The sequence below is a fragment of the Sturnira hondurensis genome, unplaced genomic scaffold (assembly GCF_014824575.4).
Source record: "Sturnira hondurensis isolate 20B ecotype Veracruz unplaced genomic scaffold, ASM1482457v3 Scaffold0004136, whole genome shotgun sequence".
In the NCBI taxonomy this organism is placed as follows: Eukaryota; Metazoa; Chordata; class Mammalia; order Chiroptera; family Phyllostomidae; genus Sturnira; species Sturnira hondurensis.
Window position 1 is genome coordinate 53,772,590 of NW_028076767.1, and position 17,909 is coordinate 53,790,498.

Here is a 17,909-nt window from a genome sequence, read left to right on the forward strand (position 1 = left end):
AAAGATTTAATAAAAATGGAGGCTGCTTAGTGGTGAAAGAAAACAGGCGAGTCCATACTAGTTAGGACATTTGAAAAAGATTTTCCAGGTTGTATTAGAGTTTCATAGATGTCTGTACAGTGAAAAAGAAACACTTTGACATCACTGTTTTGCATCCATCCATAGCTCAGGCTTTGTGACAAAAGTTTTGTGTTTCAGACCTAGATAACACTGCAGAAAAGGCATATTTCATTCACGTGGGATAAATCCAGTGCACATTTACCCCAGTTGCCCCAAGTCAAGGGAACTCTACCAGTGACAAGGAAAATGGGATCCAGTAAAGCAAGTCAGACCTGTTTTCTTGAAAGTGCCCTGCTCCAAGCAAGGAGTATTAAGAGGCCAGTCTAGCCAGGGGATAGACAGGCGAATCCACTTTCGGGCTTATCAGAGCTCTGACATGACCACTATGTAAATGAGGGCAAACTCAATCAGAGCATCCTTTGGTGGTTTATGTAATCATATGGATAGTTACCATACAAGGTAAGGATGTGATCATAGATCTTCAAGGAAATGCTATAGCCACAGAAAGGAAAGAACATGACCGGGGACATGAGAGGGAGCTCCGTGGAAATGGATGAAAATTATCTGAGGGGAAGATTCAGTCATTCATTCAACAACTATGGATTGAATGCCTGCCTATTCTGTATCTTAACATTGTCTCATAGGACGGTCAAATAAATCTGCTTCCAAATCCCAGATCAAATCCTCACTAACTATGTGGACTTAGGCAAGTTATCAAGCCTCTGTGCCCTTGTTTTGCCATTTGCAAACTGTAAATACTAATATCTGCCTCAAGTTGTTTTTGAAGTTCAACGGGGAACAGACCATATTAAATGCCTAGCTCAGAATCAGGCAGATAGACAGAAGTCCAGGAAAGCTCACCTTCCCTACCCTGACACCTTCACTTTTCTCCATGGAGAAGGCCCAGCTACAGTTCCCTGCTAGCCCTGAGGCCACAGTAGGTCTTGCTTGTTTTCAGGCGCTGGTGCAGAGAGGTGTGGAGGCTTTCCCAGCTCAGTTCATCTTGTTTGGTTAGATAGCTTTGCCAAATGGAAGAGACTAGAAGAGTGAATTGGAATTGCTTAATTGACTGAAAGTTTTCTGATTCATATTTGACAGAGAGAGATAGCAGGGGTGGGGGAAGGTAGAGGGAGGGTAAGACAGATCAGGAAAGTCAGTAAAGATGTGAGAGTCATCACTGTGGAGTAGGATGATAGTTTTTCTTCTCCAGTGGGAAATGAGTTATTGAATTTGAGAACAATTTCTCTGGGAGAAAAACCACCTCTGCTCCTTCCCACACCCTACCTGTATTATTTGGCCTTGCAAGCATCCCCATAATATATGATTATCAATTTTGTTTATATCTCCCTTAGCCCAGGCTCCCTTCATTATACCACTTTACTGCTTCTTTGGGGCTGAGATTCTAAAATTTGGGTCAAATGTTCCATTAAGTTAGCCAATTCAGAATAGCAGTAACACTCCCGCATCACCTCTCTTCCTCCTAGCGGTTCACAAACATCTCCGTCTGCACTAATGAAGACGAGTTGAATATCTGTAGTATCCAAAACCAAAGCTATTTAATCATTGTCTGATGTGGGAACGTAAGACAAAATGCAAGACCAACAAAAAAGTATATTACATTTTAAACTTGCTGATTCAAGCTGTATAAAAATTCTTTGAACCTGCAGGCAGAACTCATGCCACAAAACCCCAGCTTTTATCATGAAAACAGCTAAAATATGAACCTAAGCAACATTCTAAGGGTGGTTATAGCCCTTTATATCTTTCAGAGTGCCTTTTAATACATTATTTTACTTGATTTTCATTGAAACCCATGAGAAGAGATTGTTATCCCCATATTTTAGATAACTTTTTTGTGTGTAGTATAACCTGGTCCAGTTTCCAGAACTAAATATTTGTGCTGGAACTAGAACCCCAGACTTCTAGCTCCAAGTCAAGTGCTGCTGGGAAAGGAAGGACGGAGAAATCGGGTGGGAGCGCATGGTTTCCTATAGCACATGAGAGCAACCCTATCAGTATGTTACTTTGAGCTTCCATGTGGATTTCTACAGTTCAATTTCATTAGAATTTCATCACGCAGAGCATGCAGCACCGCCTCTACTTTTCATGACCCTACCAGATTGTGAGCTACATTTCAAAATTACATTCAACAGGACTGCAAAACTCCATTCTTGGGAGGCTGTGCTTGCATGCTACAATCTCTCTCCCTTGGCTGGCCCCAACCCTCCATCTTTAACACTAACTAGCTGTTCTGTTCAGTGGAACTGACTTTGTATGGACCAACTCTCTCTTGACTTGCTTTTCTTCTATGAGAGTCATACTAAGTATGTTTCCTTGTTCATGATGAGTCATCTTCACCTTTGTGGGTCTCTCTGATGCATCCGCATGCATATGCAAACAGGACTGGGAGCTTCTTGCAGATGGGGACCGTCTCGTCACTGTGACGCCCACAGTGTGGACCCAGGACTGTTGAAAGCGCAGATCCCTTATTCTTTCTCTATTTTACACTCTTCCTTTCCTTTAGGAGAGGTTCTTTGCACATCTTACCTGTCTTTTTTTATATCTCACTCTTCGTTTTCCCTCTCTTCACTCTTTCTGTCAGCATAAGACAACCAAACCACAGCTGACAAGGGTAATGCCAGTTGCTCTGTAACTAAAAAATTGAAACCATTACTTCTAAAGGGAAATTAAGCAAGACAACTATCTAGTACAGTGTGACCACATTTTTAAAAGTGCCTTCAGGTCCAGAATCATCACAAGTCTTCAGATGCTTCATCTATATAATCACCTGCTTTTTTTCCCAAGCATCCCTTGGAAACTTCTCTCTTTCTCGTTCTCCAAAGCTCAGCTCAGACGTCACTTCCTGCAAATCCTTCACTGACATCCCAAGGCAGACTCCAGGATCTTTCTGAAGTCTCCCACAGAAATAAGAACATACGCGGTTCCTATAGCACTTCACACATTGTGCTGACTGCAATTAAGCATCTATGTGTCTGTGCCTCGCACTAAATTAAGAGTTGGGTTTTGTTTGTTTGGTTTGGTTTGGTGTTGTTCTCTGTGTCTGGCAGCTAATATACAGCCTGGCCTAGTATGTAGATGTTGTTGCTTTTGTTGTTGTTATTGTTAATGTTTTAATTAATTAGATGATCATTCTAGATCCGAGAAAACAGCTCATTCTTTCTCAGTTTTTATTCTATTTTTGGAATGGGATTATTTTCTACTATGCACTGAATTTTGAAGTCTATTTTTAGCTGTCTTATAAGTTGTGTCAGTTTGATGACAAACTCAAGGATCTTAACTTAGAAAATATTTCCGCGGGAAGAGAATGTTTCATTTGCCAATATGTTCAAACATACAGAAAATAATAAAATGGTGTTTTGTCCATAACTAGAAGGTCTTCCCCCTTTCCCTGAAGTCTGTCTCTAAACTTGCCCCAGACTTTCATCCCATTTTAGAATTTATCTCATTCTCTGCACTCTGCCATGGTTTACAGTCTAGTTTTCTGTTGTGTACCTTGCAAATAACTTAAATCCACCACTTACATATTTTTTCCCGTTGAATCTACTTCCCAGAGGATATACAGTATGCATTTTTCATTGTTGATTTTTCATACCAGAGTCTCAAAACACAGTATACATTCATGCACAAGAAATGGTGAGTTAAACTTTTTTCTGCCCAGTTAAAAAACTCAGTAATTCAAAGTAGAGGGATGTTGGTGTTTGATGACTATGGGGAGAATTCAGTTTCAAGTTGCAACAGCTCCTTGTTTTCCATTATTTGCCACCTGGGCTCAAAATGCCCAAATTTCAAGCTTCACAGTCTCTCTTGTCTCAGTTTTCCGTCTTCTAGTTTTTTCTCCAGAGAGGATAAGAAATGAAATAATCATGCAATAAAAGCATCCTTTTTCACCTTCACTGTTCTTGTCGGGTGCTTCATTGTGAGATGTCAATTATTCAACACTCTAAAGAAGTCTTCTGAGCACAAAATGTTCTAGTGGGCTGGTATCGAAAGTGTTGTTTTCTGCTTTTAGGCTACAGTGGTGGCTGCGTTGTCATGCGAGGAAGGAGTCCAGCTGGCCGCTGGGAAGTGAAGGACTGTACACACTTTAAAGCAATGTCCCTGTGCAAGCAACCAGTGGACAATCGGGAGAAAACTGAGCATGAAGAGAGATGGCCCTTTCAGCCCTGCTATTTGGACTGGGAGTCAGAGCCAGGCCTCACCAATTGCTTCAAGGTGATGTCAAAGTTAGATGGGCATTTTCAGTTAGACCAACATTATTTCCATTTTGTTTGTGTATCCCAAATGTTTTATTACTGAACAGTGCCTGACACACAGAGGTGCTTGATGAACATCTGTTAATTGTCTTTATCATTTCAGTTGTACTCCAAAATATTTTTCAAGTCCAAAGAATGACATCCCCAGGGATACAGAAGTCCTCTTTCTGAGGATTAATATCATGGTCCCAGTCAGTGTTGTTCTGGGGAAGAAAATGGTGCAGTATCATGTATAAGCAAATGAATAAAGTCCTCATTATGGAATACTACACTGTGCTACGGTTCTGCTGTTATGGATAGCATTTGCAGCTTGCCAGACACCTGAAGATCAAACACATTAATACATACGAATGATCTGTGTGTGTACATGTAAATAAACATGTGAAGGATCGTTTTGGCAAAACATCTTTAGATCTTAGGTTCAAATCAGTACCTACAATCTTCTTGTCGGAAATAGAAGGTGTTCCCATGTATAATGTGCACCCATGTTTTACCACTGCCCATGTATAATGCACATCCTCGGTTTTCCCTCAGAAATCTGGGCAAAAAAACTCTGCATTATACACAGCAAATTACAGTGTGTACTTTTGAAATACGATGTTTTTGTTGGATGATTTTTTTTCTTTGGTTCATTTTATAAATAGAGATTTCCAAAATCATGGGAGCAAGCTCTCCTCTGGTATATGAGCACACTCACAGATAGCCTCTGTCTTTAGAGATATTGTGTACCTATAGATGGTATGAAATGTCTGTGAATACACTGAGTTTAAATGTACATGTGTACAATCTTACATTTAATTCATAGAATAATAGGCTCGGAGTGACCTCACAGAACAATAACCCTTAGAAATGAGTAAGCTGAGGCCAGCGAGATGCAGTGATTTACCTAATATCACAACTTTTTATTGACAGAGTTGGAATGAATCCCTGATCTTGGAACTCCTATTCCAGAGCTTTTTCTATTATATGTCACCCTAATATGTCAACAAACATATGGTGTGTTTGATGGGCATGGTAGTAGGATTTCTTAATTTAAAGTGATGTGAGGAAAGGTGCCCAAAGGAGGCAAGTTTTGACATATAATTTAAAAGATGGAGAGGCTATGCTATATTGTCCACAGGACTGGGAAACCTATTCATTCTAGTCGCAGCAAATCGTAGCATGGCGAAGGCTGGCACCCAAGGCCTTGGCTTAGTGCTAGAAAGTAACAAATGAGGAGGCTGCAGAGGCACAGGATCCAGAGCTCTGGGTCTTCAGTTCCTCATCCTTGATCTTGAAGAAAACGAAAAGCAAACCCTCTATTTTTCTGACTCCTTCCTTGTGAGGACAGCTGAAAAAGCAGGACAGCTGAGAAACAGCAGAGAATTCAGGCACAGCTAAGACCCAAAGACCCTAGCAATAGACCTCCCACAGGTGTTGGATCTCATCTTTCATCTCTTGGCAAGGATCAGCCAGACTCATGATTATTTGGCCGATTCTAATTTGTTGGAAGGCAATCTGGTGGGATGGAAATTCATGGACTCTGGAAGCAAGAAGTATTGGGTCTATTTCTAGCTCTGCCCATTTGTCGCTGTGTGGCCTAGAATCTGTAACCTGTCCTAGTCTGACTCTCCTCATCTCTTGAAAATGATTTATTATGGGACCAGGAAATTTAGTAGGAAAAAAAAGAATCCTTCAGGAGCTCATTGATAAAACAGTTTATCCTATCCTCAAAGTTGTTGTGAGGATAAAATGAGATAATAGTTTTATGAGAGACATATCCCAGTTCAGTAAGTGTTATTTCTCCCTAATGGATCCAGCTTAATAAAGAAAAATAATAACAGTTATACTACTATCATTTTCTTGTCTCAAATCAAATAGCCTCACCTTCTCTGTGACCGTGTCAACCTTTATTTTCTTTTACTATCCAGGTATTTCATAGTGAGAAAGTATTGATGAAAAGAACATGGAGAGAAGCTGAAGCATTTTGTGAAGAATTTGGAGCTCATCTTGCAAGCTTTGCCCATGTTGAGGAAGAGAATTTTGTGAATAAGCTTTTACATTCAAAATTTAACTGGTAAATACTTGTTAACTTTGAAAAATCACAATCAAATATTCTGTCTCCCAGTAATGGCTACTTAAGAATGAGTATCCCTAATATTTGTTTACAATCTCAATTATTGTTTGAAGCCTAAAACCCACTAGCCACTAGTTGGGAAAGAAAAATGTATACATAGAAGTTTATATTTATATTGCACCAAGTTCTCGTTCCATAAAACAAAGAGCAAAGTGGCATTTTTTATGTTTGAAGTCTTTGTTTCCATGTTTGAAATCTCTTCTGTGTGCCTAAAATCAAAATTTTAGAGCGTTTCTGCCAAACACAGAAATTATCGAGCCCAGCAATTTGCAAAGTGCTGACTGAGGACCCGAGGGCCCTGGAACCCCAAGAGCAGGAAGGGCCACGTCCACAGAGCTCCCCGTTCCTTGCTCCCTGAGCAGCTCCCACCAGCTGCACTTCTAGTATTTTGTGTATAATCAAAGTCCATGTAAGATTTTCTCTGAAAAAATGAATGTCCCACTAATTTAAAAAATCCAACCCAACCCCCTTACTTTACATTGGAGGAAACATGTTCACTTACCTGCGTCCATCTTGCAAATTTACAGAATCTTGAATTCCATAAAGTTAGAAAGTCAATTAAATTTAAATTGAAAAAAAAAAACCCACAAATGACCTTGAGCTACCCTCCACCCTCATTCGGGTCATTCCTTCCACTACATTCCTGTGGCCACCCACTGTCTGCATGACTCCTTTCAGGTTCAGAGCGCTCCTTACTTGGGAGAAAGTTCATTCCACTGTTAAAAGCTGGTTTTGGAGATCAATTTCTAGTAGGCCAGAGTAATACAGATAAAGTATAACTTATTCTCAAATATTTGAAGACAGCCACCATGACCTCTTATAGTAAGTCTCCCCAGTCCTTGGCCTTCTTCCCTTTGTCAGGAAGGATACATTTTGGGCATGTCTTCTCTGAGAGGGGCACTGTTATATGTGCAGCAGACCAGAGAATTCAATAGGCATGACAGACAAAAATAGCGCCCCCTAGGATGTTGTGGTCCAAGGGAAGTCATACCTCCGGGGCTCCATACATGTATTTAACAAAAACGAATGTAACACCAGCTACTTTTCTTGAATCTCTGGAAATCTGGAGTTTCAATGAAACACTTACCTGAATCTCAGAGAAAATCCAGAAGTATTTTTTGAGGAAAATCCCAACCTTCCCATAAGAAGGTTAATATGTAACATGTATCAAATTATTCATCTCAAAATCCTACAAAAATGACCTTAAAGGTGGCAGTCTGACACCGTCTCCCAATGGGTGCCTTATGTCGTACTCTGTGAAGAGAAAAGGTGAGTCTCATGGTCAAATATGTTTGCAAAGCAGTGTGTCCCAATACAATCTTGGAAATTTGCCACACATATTACTGTTATAAAGGCTTTATAGACAGAAGCATTTTCTCTGACCACAAAACTCATTTTTTGAGAACACTTAGCAACATTTCATAGAATTCTAGTTTCTGCAGGAAATGCTGACCAGAGACCAGGATTCCCAAACCTGCTGATTATCACACTCTCTTAGGACACCTTTTAACACAGAACCCTCTGGTCTCACCCAAGAGCTGCTGAATCAGATTCTCTGAGGCTGAAGAAAAGTTCAGGAAGCTTCCTGGTTAATTGAATTGTTAGCCAGGGGTGGAGCCACAGATCCAAGGGGTATCTGATAGTCTCCATTGTCCTAAGTTGTGACTTCTCTTCGGGACTTTAGCCACTTGCAAAATATGCTTATATACATGTATATAGTGGGCTTTGCTGCATGAAATGACCACATGCAAACCGCTTCCACATTTGCTGCGAGATCAAATATCATTTCTACTTACAGAAGTTCTCACACTTATAATTTCTAGCTGAATTTATTGCCAAGCATCTATTAAGTTATTGATTTTCATTACCTAATTGCAAAAGCTATATAATGCATGTTTTACCTTTGCCCCGACTATCAGAGAGTTCAGCCAAACCCAATGCTTAGTTATAGCAAATAAACCCGTTCTCATAGTTAGTATATAAACTCTTTCCTAGGACACTGCTTTTCTATTTCTATTTTGTTAGTTATAGAATTAACTGCATTATTAGAAGTTATACAATTTTAGGATTGATGGAGGCAAAATAAATACCAGTTCTTTTACGAGCCAGTACATAGCAGAAAGACTGTAGAAGGGAATTCAGTGAGGAAAAGAATAAAAGGTTCTCAATGTAGGGCGATTAGTGTGGATTTCCAGGCTAGGACATTGAGATTAGTAGGACTGGCTTCACTGTGAGGCAGCAGTCCCACCTTTCCACGGCCTTAAAGGTAAGGTACAACCACGGCAGTGGCCCGCTGAGCCCCAGGGCTCTCGGATTTTCTAAGCCACATTTTACTCTCATTTGTATCTCAGGCAGAGAAGCTCAGGTATCTGCCTAAGAATAGGCTTGCTTCTCTGCCTAAGGTGGCCAAAGCATCTGCCATGATTCCTGAATCTTATAGATCTTTAAAAAAAATTATTGATTGATTTTAGAGAGAGTGAGAGGAAGGGAGAGAGAGACAGGGAGAGAAACATCGATTTCGTGGTTCCACTTATTTATGCTTTCGTTGGTGGATTCCTGTACGTGCCCTGAATAGGGATCGAACCCACAGCTGTGTCCTACTGGGGACAATGCTCTAACCAACAGAGCTACCTGACCAGGACTTATAAATCTTTAGTTCTTCAAAATTACTTTAAAAAATGATCTTAATAAGGGCAAAGTGCGAAAACTTGGGACAACTGTAAAAGCATAAAAATATTTTTAATAAAACACTTTTTAAAAGAATAGCAGCAGATTCAATAGATGATCTTAGTGAGATGGCTCCGGACAATGAGGCTTTATTGCTTGATTTATTGAGTAGTCTGTGCTGTGACATATTAGTCCTCTCTCTTATAATAGGGGAATGATTCTCTGGGGCTTCTTGCCAAGTCTAACCCAGTGGTGACTGCTGAAGTTAACCAACTCTGCCTCAGACTGACTTGCTGTGGAAACATTTATGTTGAGATCTGAAAAAAAAGCTTGTCATGTACCTTTATTAAAACAGGGGTAGTGGTGATTAACCTTCAGAGAATACATGCACATGTGACAAAAAATCAAAGCTTTTTACAGTAGTATAAATAGTAAAGTAGTAAAAAGTCCTCTAGGGAAGAGAAGTCCCAACTCTCTTACCAACTTGCTTTCACTTGTCCTTGTCCTGACTGAAAAGTGTTACCATTCCTAAGGAACATGAGAAAGCCATGATGTCATCAGGGGCTGACTTTGCCCCCAACTGTGCATCCTCAGCTGGACGCATCCTCAGTTGGATACCCAGTTGGGGGCAAAGATTTGTATGGTTTGCACACCATACAAACATAGAGAAAGAGTAAGCGAGGCTAATCTCCTCTCAGTTCATTTCAGACCTCAGGCTTTGCACAAACGAAATGTTCAGTGTGTGTTTGTTGGACTTGATCAGTCCTGCCAGGGGCATCAGCTGCTTCCTGCACACCTAAATATTTATTTGAACCTTTTTCATAATGTGTGAAGTCCATGGGAAAGGCCAATTTTTTGTTTCTTCTCTTCATAGGACAGAAGAAAGGCAGTTCTGGATTGGATTTAATAAGAGAAGCCCACTGGCTGCCGGGTCTTGGGAGTGGTCTGATGGAACTCCGGTAAGTCTTTCACGCCAGAGAAAAGGAAATGAGTTGAAAACAGCTGGCCCTGGACTATTTGGGAAACCTGCCAAATGAACCTGGAAGGAATAGCCCTACTTCCCATGACTCAGATCAGAGTCAGAGACAACACCAGACCTTGGTACCAGCGAGTTATTTCAGCAACATCCTGGGAAATCTTTGCTAGCCAGATAGTTCAGATAGTTCTATAGGCTCTTATCCTGAAAAGGCATCAAAATCTCCAGAAAGGTCTGCAAGCCACTTAACTACCTAAAGAGTCTCCACAAAAGAAGCCACTGTTCTTTAAAATAACACTAGGCTTCCTCTAATCCGCCCTCCCTGTCAGTCTAGCACCTTATTAGGTGAGTGTAGGACCCTCATCCTTTAGTTCAAAACGAAAAGAACCATTTTCTAGTTATCTCACTCTGAAAGGACAGTAATCCCAGTCTTAAAACCATCTCCTCCTTCTCAGCCAGAGCAAGTTGTTTGGAAGGAAAAAAGAAAGGCTTGCTTTCCTTAAGCCTCATACTTGTAAAAAACCTCTGTGAAGGAAAGAGGGGACTCTCGATCACTTATTTTTTCAGCTGCAATGAGGAATTCTCACATTTTCCTAACAAGGATAGGGGGAAACAACAGAAGCAGTATCCCAGATTGAATGGGGTCCATCTGAGGGCACAGGCAGAAGCAAGTTCCTCAGCTACACCTGTGAAACAAGGCCGCTAGAAACAGCCTGCAGGGAGCATGTAATGCAGCCCATTCACAGAGGTCCAATTCTGCCCTCAGTTCTCAGCTGAGGGCACTGCTGCCTCGTCTCTTTCCTTCCTTACCATGATTCAGTGCAGTGAGGATTAAAGTGATTCGTTAATTTGCCTAAAATAATATCTAGGAGAGCCACGATTTGGTACACAGGCGGTCTGCCGCCAAAGCCACAACATTACAATGTCTCCTAGTTGTCAAATATCAGTAGCTAGACTGATATTTGTGGAGTAGTAAAGATCAATGGAAATGGGATCTCAAGGCCTGCAACACAGCGTTCAAATCTGTGTCAAGGGAGAGATTTGTGGAAAAGCTATATGCTTACAATGAGAAGAAAATAACAAGGACATGCTATTAAAAAAAAAAAAAGTCTTCCACCCATGTACTGCTTCTTTGAAAAGGGCATCAGAACCAGAGAGTGGGAAGAGATCTTAAAGATCAGCTGGCCCCACCCGTCTATTTTGCTGGTGAAGAAACAGAGGCCCAGAAAGCAGAAGGGGTATAACAGGGTCGACCCCCGCACGTGGCGTAGTTGGGTGGTCAACATCAATACCGCACTTAAAAGTGGCACGTGTACATAGGGGTTGAGGACGCTCTATTTCATTTTAGTAAAACAAACTTAGTAGTAATAGGCGAGGAATAGGCATTTTGGTTCACAATAAAGGCGATAAACCCGTGAAGCAGTGTGCTGAGTTCCTTACCCACTGGATAAATTGAATATTCAAACCCATGCTGCTCTCCGAGTCGTAATTTACATTTATTTAAGTTAGAGGGATTGTTGCATGACAGTGTACATGTCTGAAGAGGAGTGGAGGTGATTTCAAAACATCCTCTTTTTTCCAAATTCTTAACCACATTTCTTCTGTGGTCCATCTACTCTTCTATCAGGTAATCATCAAATCACTGAAAAAGTTGAATCTTTACTTAATACCCCTGTTGTGTGATAATTCATGGCAAGTGTTGGATAGTTTCCTGATTAAAGCTAGTGGTGAGTTAGAATTTAGCAATTAGAATCTAAACGCTTAGTGTCTGTACAAAAGAACCTACCGCTCTTTGTCATGTAAATTGCTCACCCTTGTTTTCGGCCGAAATGCTCAGGAAAGAAATCTTTCATTTTACTTATTTAATTCAATTATTTATTTATTTTTATTTAGAAACAAAACTGATTATTGTATTCCAGGGTATTATTTTGCATACAAATATCGTTATTGCTTTCTTAAGTTATACTTTTAATACAAAAGCATAAATAAAAGTATTAAAAACATTTATACAGACACGAAATAAGTACTACCCATGTGTACTGTGTATCCTTATTTTCCCTCAAAACTGTGAGCAAAAAAGTACACATTATACATGGCAAAAAACAATACCTCACATATGAGACCCAAGTCGGACAGGCTCCTGAGCCTCTTAAGAAGTCTGCCCAGGACCCCCGGGCCAGCCTGCCCACCACTGAGGAAACAGTGCAAGTCCAGAAGGAAGCACGCATCTGCTTTGTTTTTCCGGAGAAAGGAGTAGCATGCCTCTTTCTAAAGAAAAAAGCATCTTTCAGAAAAAAATGCTAAAATTTGATAAGCTTGTACTTCACAAACGGGGAACAACCTTTAACTGGAATCATATCCAGACATTTCTGAAGCTTCCTCTGAAGTCAATCATGGTTTATTTACAAGGCTGTCTTTTTTGATCTTCTGATATTTTTGCGAGGGAATCGTCATTAAGGAATAATGAACTTCATCTGCTGCAGGTTGTCTCTTCATTTTTAGACAATACATATTTTGGAGATGATACAAGAAATTGTGCCATTTATAAAGCAAATAAGACATTGCTGCCCTTGCACTGTGGTGCCAAACGTGAATGGATATGCAAAATTCCAAGAGGTAAAACTATTAATAAGAACTTTACTATATATTTGCTTTCTACTAATTTATACAGCATTTTCCCAAGTGAAGAGGTACAGGGATCTAAAATGCAAGCACCTTGGATAACAGTACCACAACCTTCATGATGAACCAACTGCACCATTTTAGCAAGGAATGTATATTGTGAGGGGATGAACAAAGGGGACATTAGCACAGTATGCTAAGTTAGTTATGGGAAATGAGGATAACTGGCTATGTTGTGTTGTACTTCAGTGAGTCCAGTCTGGAAGAAATGCCATGGTGACCTCACAAGCAAACAAAGTTACTTATCAAATGAGCCTGTGAAAGCACCTCACAGAGTGAGGCAAATAGTAGACCCCACATCCTTCCTTTTTAAAAAATTGTATTTATTTATCTTTAGAGGAGAAGGAGAGAAATATAAATGTATGATTGCCTCTCATGAGTTCCCTGCTGGGAACTGGCCTGCAACCCAGGCATGTACCCTGACTGGGAATCAAACCTCAATCATGTGGTTTGCAAGCCGGTACTCAATCCACTGAGCTACACCAGCCGGGGCCTCCTTCTTTAATCAGAGTCCTCTCTTAAGCCTCCTCCTCAAGTAGGAGAACTAACCATATTCCAAATCTCACACAGAACCTGATTTTTAAATGGTGAAGTACAAAATATTGTGTTTAGATCTGAAGCAATTCAGAGACAGCATATCTGTGGAGAAAGGTTACTCAGGGTGGTTTGTTCTCACTTTGCAGATGTGAGACCCAAGATTCCACCCTGGTACCAGTACGGTAAGAACCGTCCTTCCAGTTCTTGAACTTCTAATTAGGTGCTATTATACACCATTACTCTATTACAGCCCTCCCATCGAGTCGCTTCCCTTATGTTAATCTAGAACCAATTTGTTCAAATTAATGAATCAATAATTAATCATTTAATCATTTTCATTAAATATGATTAAAGACCAATATCATAGCTTAACTCTGTTTTCACAACACATAATTTTAAAATATACATCTATCCCAGAACTTTGAATACCAATGAAATTTTCTTTTTTATTATTATTATTTATTTATTTTCTGAGAGAGGGGAAGGGAGGGAGAGAAATATCAGTGTGTGGTTCCCTCTCACACACCCCCTACTGGGGACCTGGCCCACAACCCAGGCATGCACCCTGACTGGGAATTGAATCGGCGATCCTCTGGTTTGCAGGCCCGCACTCAATCCACTGAGCTCCACCAGCTGGGGCACAAATGAAGGTTTCTTACATGAGACAGACCAAGGAAAATAAGCGTGTTTAAATGTACTTATTTACACAAACACACACATGTTTAATGCTGAGTGACCAAATTACAAATTTGGGGTGCACCATAGCATATCCTATGTAAGTCTGCATTATATTGGTCAATAGTTTTTATATCACTTGCATTGTTTATTTTTCTTTCAGATGCACCTTGGCTCTTTTATCAGAATGCAGAGTACCTTTTTCATACACATGCCTCCGAATGGCCCGCCTTTGAGTTTGTCTGTGGCTGGCTGCACGGTGATCTTCTTACAATTCATTCTGCCCATGAGCAAGAATTCATCCGCAGCAAAATAAGAACGGTACTTCAGTACAAGTAACCATGAGTAATGTAGAGCTTAGCTCCTTCTGCTGTCCTTGGGGGATTTGTTCTTATTTGACTTCAGACATTTATTTCAGTTTCATTAAAAGCCACACATATTTCATAATTTTTTCTTCTTCTGATATAGAGATTAAGAGAAAATCATGGAAACACAGGTTTACTACATTGGTCAGTCATTTCACTTTCATGCTTTACTAGTGACAGTGGTGAGCAGGTAGAGTTTTATTGCTTTCATGAGGTCCACTTGAACATCCCACATATTTATTCAGAGTCTATCCTTCTAGAGTCTGGGGCTCTATCAGAGAGTGATTACAGAGACCAAAACTCCTGGCCTCTTTGAAATTATAGTCCAGTGTGGGAAGAAATACCATAATGAAGACAAGTAAACAGAATCACACAATGTTTTAGAAAAAGGCGAGTAGATGAAGGGCCCAGAGGAAAGGAGAGCGCATGGGAGGGACAAAGAGTATCTGGGGGGGGGGAGGCGGGGGGGCGATTGCGGCTGCTTTAAAGTTTCAATTTTTACTTACGAGAGTACAAATTTTTGTTTATAAAGACTCCATACATAGAAGATGTTAAGGAGATTTTCCATTTCGACTTAAGGTAGAAAAAGACTAGACTTACTCTTTTGAGGTGTTACGCTAATTAGAAATAACCAGGTGGAACCTGTTAAATAATGAAAGACCTCCAGGGGTTAGAGAACATTTTCAGTTTACTTCTTTATGAAGTATTTACTGAGCATTAGGTATGTGTCATGCACTGGGGTATTTGCCAAGGATATAAAAATGTCAACGACACGAAAATGAGATATAATCTCTTTATTAAAAAGCTGGAAATAATGGGATGTTCTAAGTTAAAAGGAAATGATACAAATTACCAGGGGCACTCAGGGTGGAAAACCTCACTCCCAATTTCCCCTGCAAAGTCCTTGAAAGTAAGACAAAGCCTTCTTTTTCTTTTTCCATAATTTAGCATTATTTCTTGATCTCCAGAAATCTTTTCTCATTCTATCACCTTTTCATGTTTGTAAATTGGCTTAAAATGAAGCTCGGTATTAACGCATTCTTCCCTTGTAAGAGAAATGCTTTCTTCACAGCTCCTGGGGCTTTCCCACTTCTGGGATCCTGCGGATGCCCACCTAGCCCGCGAGGTACAGGCAGGTCAGGACGGCCGCTGAGTGTTGAGGGGAAAGCCAAGAAACAGGGCCAGCTGTCAGCCCCGCAGTCCCACAGGGACGTAGTGGCAGACAGCCACAGGACCAGGTGCCCCCCACCCTTGGTTGGTTCGTGTGCCGCTTTATCACCCTCTGCTCCCACAGAAATACACAAACTGTAGTGTTAAGTATCAACAAATTACATTTAATGAGGTCAGAAAATATGTGTATTTCTTTAGCTAGACAGCAGACTCCTCACCCAGATGGCAATAACAAGGCTCAAAATTGTCCCAACAACTTGGCAGAGTGCCTATCTCAAAGAAAGAGCTGATATTTGACCAATGTTTATCATAATGATGTCGAGCGCTGTGCTAAATGCTAACGTTTCATAGCATTTAATCTTTCCAGGAACTCTCTGTAGGAAGTGTTATTGATACATTGATACATTTTAAAGATGAGGAAGCTAAGACTCCAAAGAGGTGAAGCAACAGGGTTGATTACATAGCTGCCAAGTGGTAGAATTTGGAGGTGAACCCAGGCCATCTGACTTAAGTCATCATTTAAAAAAACAACACCATACTTCCAGCCAAGATGGAGGCATAGGTGGAAACACTGTGCCTCCTCACACAACCAAGTTTAAAGACAACGAAGTTTTAGTAACAAAAATGCAACCAAAACACAGGAAATTTAACTGTATGGAAGTCCTACAACAACAAACTATTCATCCAGACCAGTAAGAGGGGCAGAGTCAGCGGCTGGTGGACCAGGATCGGGAAGGAAAAAGTGGCTGGACTGACCCAGGAGCACAGGCAGATCCCAGGCATGGGGTGGCAACTGGCAGACCCAGTGGGAGCGATAGGTGGCTGCCTGACCGCGGTCACACATTTGCGCACAGATAAATCAGGCAAAGGAGCAAGCAGTGAGACAGACCTCGCGGGCTAGGGCCCCAGTGACAGGAATCAAAGCCTAAAAGCACTATTGGAAAAACGTTCAGGGTTGAGGTGCCGGGAGAGGCTCCCAGGCTCACAGAGAGTTTGTTGGAGAGACTCAGAGTGTCCTGGAGGGTGCACAGGCCCACACACCCAGGAGCCAGCACCAGGGGGCCAGGTTTGCTTGCGGGAAGCAGCAGAGGGGGCCAAAATCTGAGAGAGAGCAAAACAAATGCCATTGCCCCTCCCTGACCCCACCCCCACATACAACATCACAACCCAGCAACTGGGTTGCCTCACCCTGGTGAACAACTAAGGCTCCGCCCCTCATATGTAACAGGTGCGAAGTGACCAAGACATTATGGCTCAAGAACAGCTCAAAGTCCCAGAGCCAGTCATTCTAAGCAACCAAGAGATAGCCAACCTATCAGATGCACTGGTGCAAAACACTGGTGATCAAGATGCTCACAGAACTGGTTGGTTTTAGTCACAAATTAGAGGAACAAATGAAGGCTAAACTAATTGACATGAAGGGAAATGCACAGGAAACCAATAGAGATGGAAAGGAAACTGGGACTCAAATCAAGGGAGTGGACCAGAAGGAAGAAAGAAACAACCAAACAGAAAAGAAGGAAGAAACAAGAATTCAAAAAACTGAGGAGAGGCTTAGGAACCTCCAGGACATCTTTAAACGTTCCAACATCCTAATTATAGGGGTACCAGAAGGGGAAGAGAAACAGCCACAAGTGGAAAACTTATTTGAATAAATAATAAAGGAGAACTTCCCCAATCTGGCAAAGGAAATAGACTTCCAGGAAGTCCAGGAAGCTCAGAGAGTCCCAAAGAAGGTGGACCCAAGGAGGAACACACCAAAACACATCATAATTACATTAGCCAAGAATAAAATGAAGGAGAGAATCCTAGAAGCAGCAAGAGATGAGGGGCGGTCACCTACAAAGGAGTTCCCACCAGACTGTCAGCTGATTTCTCAAAAGAGAACTTCCAGGCAAGAAGGGGCTGGAAAGAAGTATTCCAAGTCATGAAATCCTAAGACCTACAGCCAAGATTGCTCTATCCAGAAGAGCTTTCATTTAGAATGGAAGGGCAGATAAAGTGCTTCTCAGAGAAGGTCATATTCAAGGAGTTCATCATCACCAAGCCCTTATAATATGAACCATTAAAGGGACTTATCTAAGAAAAAGAAGATAAAAAGTATGTGCAGTGAAAGGACAGCAAACTCACAGTTACTAACAACCACACCTAAAACAAAAGCAACCTAAGAGGACAGCTAGATCAGGAGCAAAACCATAGAAATGGAGATTACATGGACAGTTAGCATCAGGGGAGTGGGAGGAGGAGAAGGGGGGAGAAGGAACAGAGAATAAGTAGCATAGACGGTAGGTAGAAAATAGACAGGGGGGAGGGCAAGAATAGCAGGGGAAATATAGAATCTAAAGAACTCGAGACATGTGGTCATAAACTAAATGGGCGAATGGTGG

The 17,909-nt window shown here is 41.1% G+C and overlaps 1 protein-coding gene across 3 annotated transcripts in view; it reads left to right on the top strand.

Annotated features, from left to right (window-relative positions):
- Window positions 1-17,909, top strand: part of PLA2R1 (phospholipase A2 receptor 1) — a 107,713-nt gene that overhangs the window by 62,977 nt on the left and 26,827 nt on the right. For all 3 annotated transcript variants that reach the window (XM_037044609.1, XM_037044608.1, XM_037044607.1), the window contains 6 exons: window positions 4,091-4,293; window positions 6,245-6,390; window positions 9,992-10,076; window positions 12,577-12,709; window positions 13,459-13,494; window positions 14,151-14,308. In XM_037044609.1, the coding sequence (XP_036900504.1) occupies window positions 4,091-4,293; window positions 6,245-6,390; window positions 9,992-10,076; window positions 12,577-12,709; window positions 13,459-13,494; window positions 14,151-14,308 (761 nt within the window). The remainder of the gene's footprint in view (window positions 1-4,090; window positions 4,294-6,244; window positions 6,391-9,991; window positions 10,077-12,576; window positions 12,710-13,458; window positions 13,495-14,150; window positions 14,309-17,909) is intronic.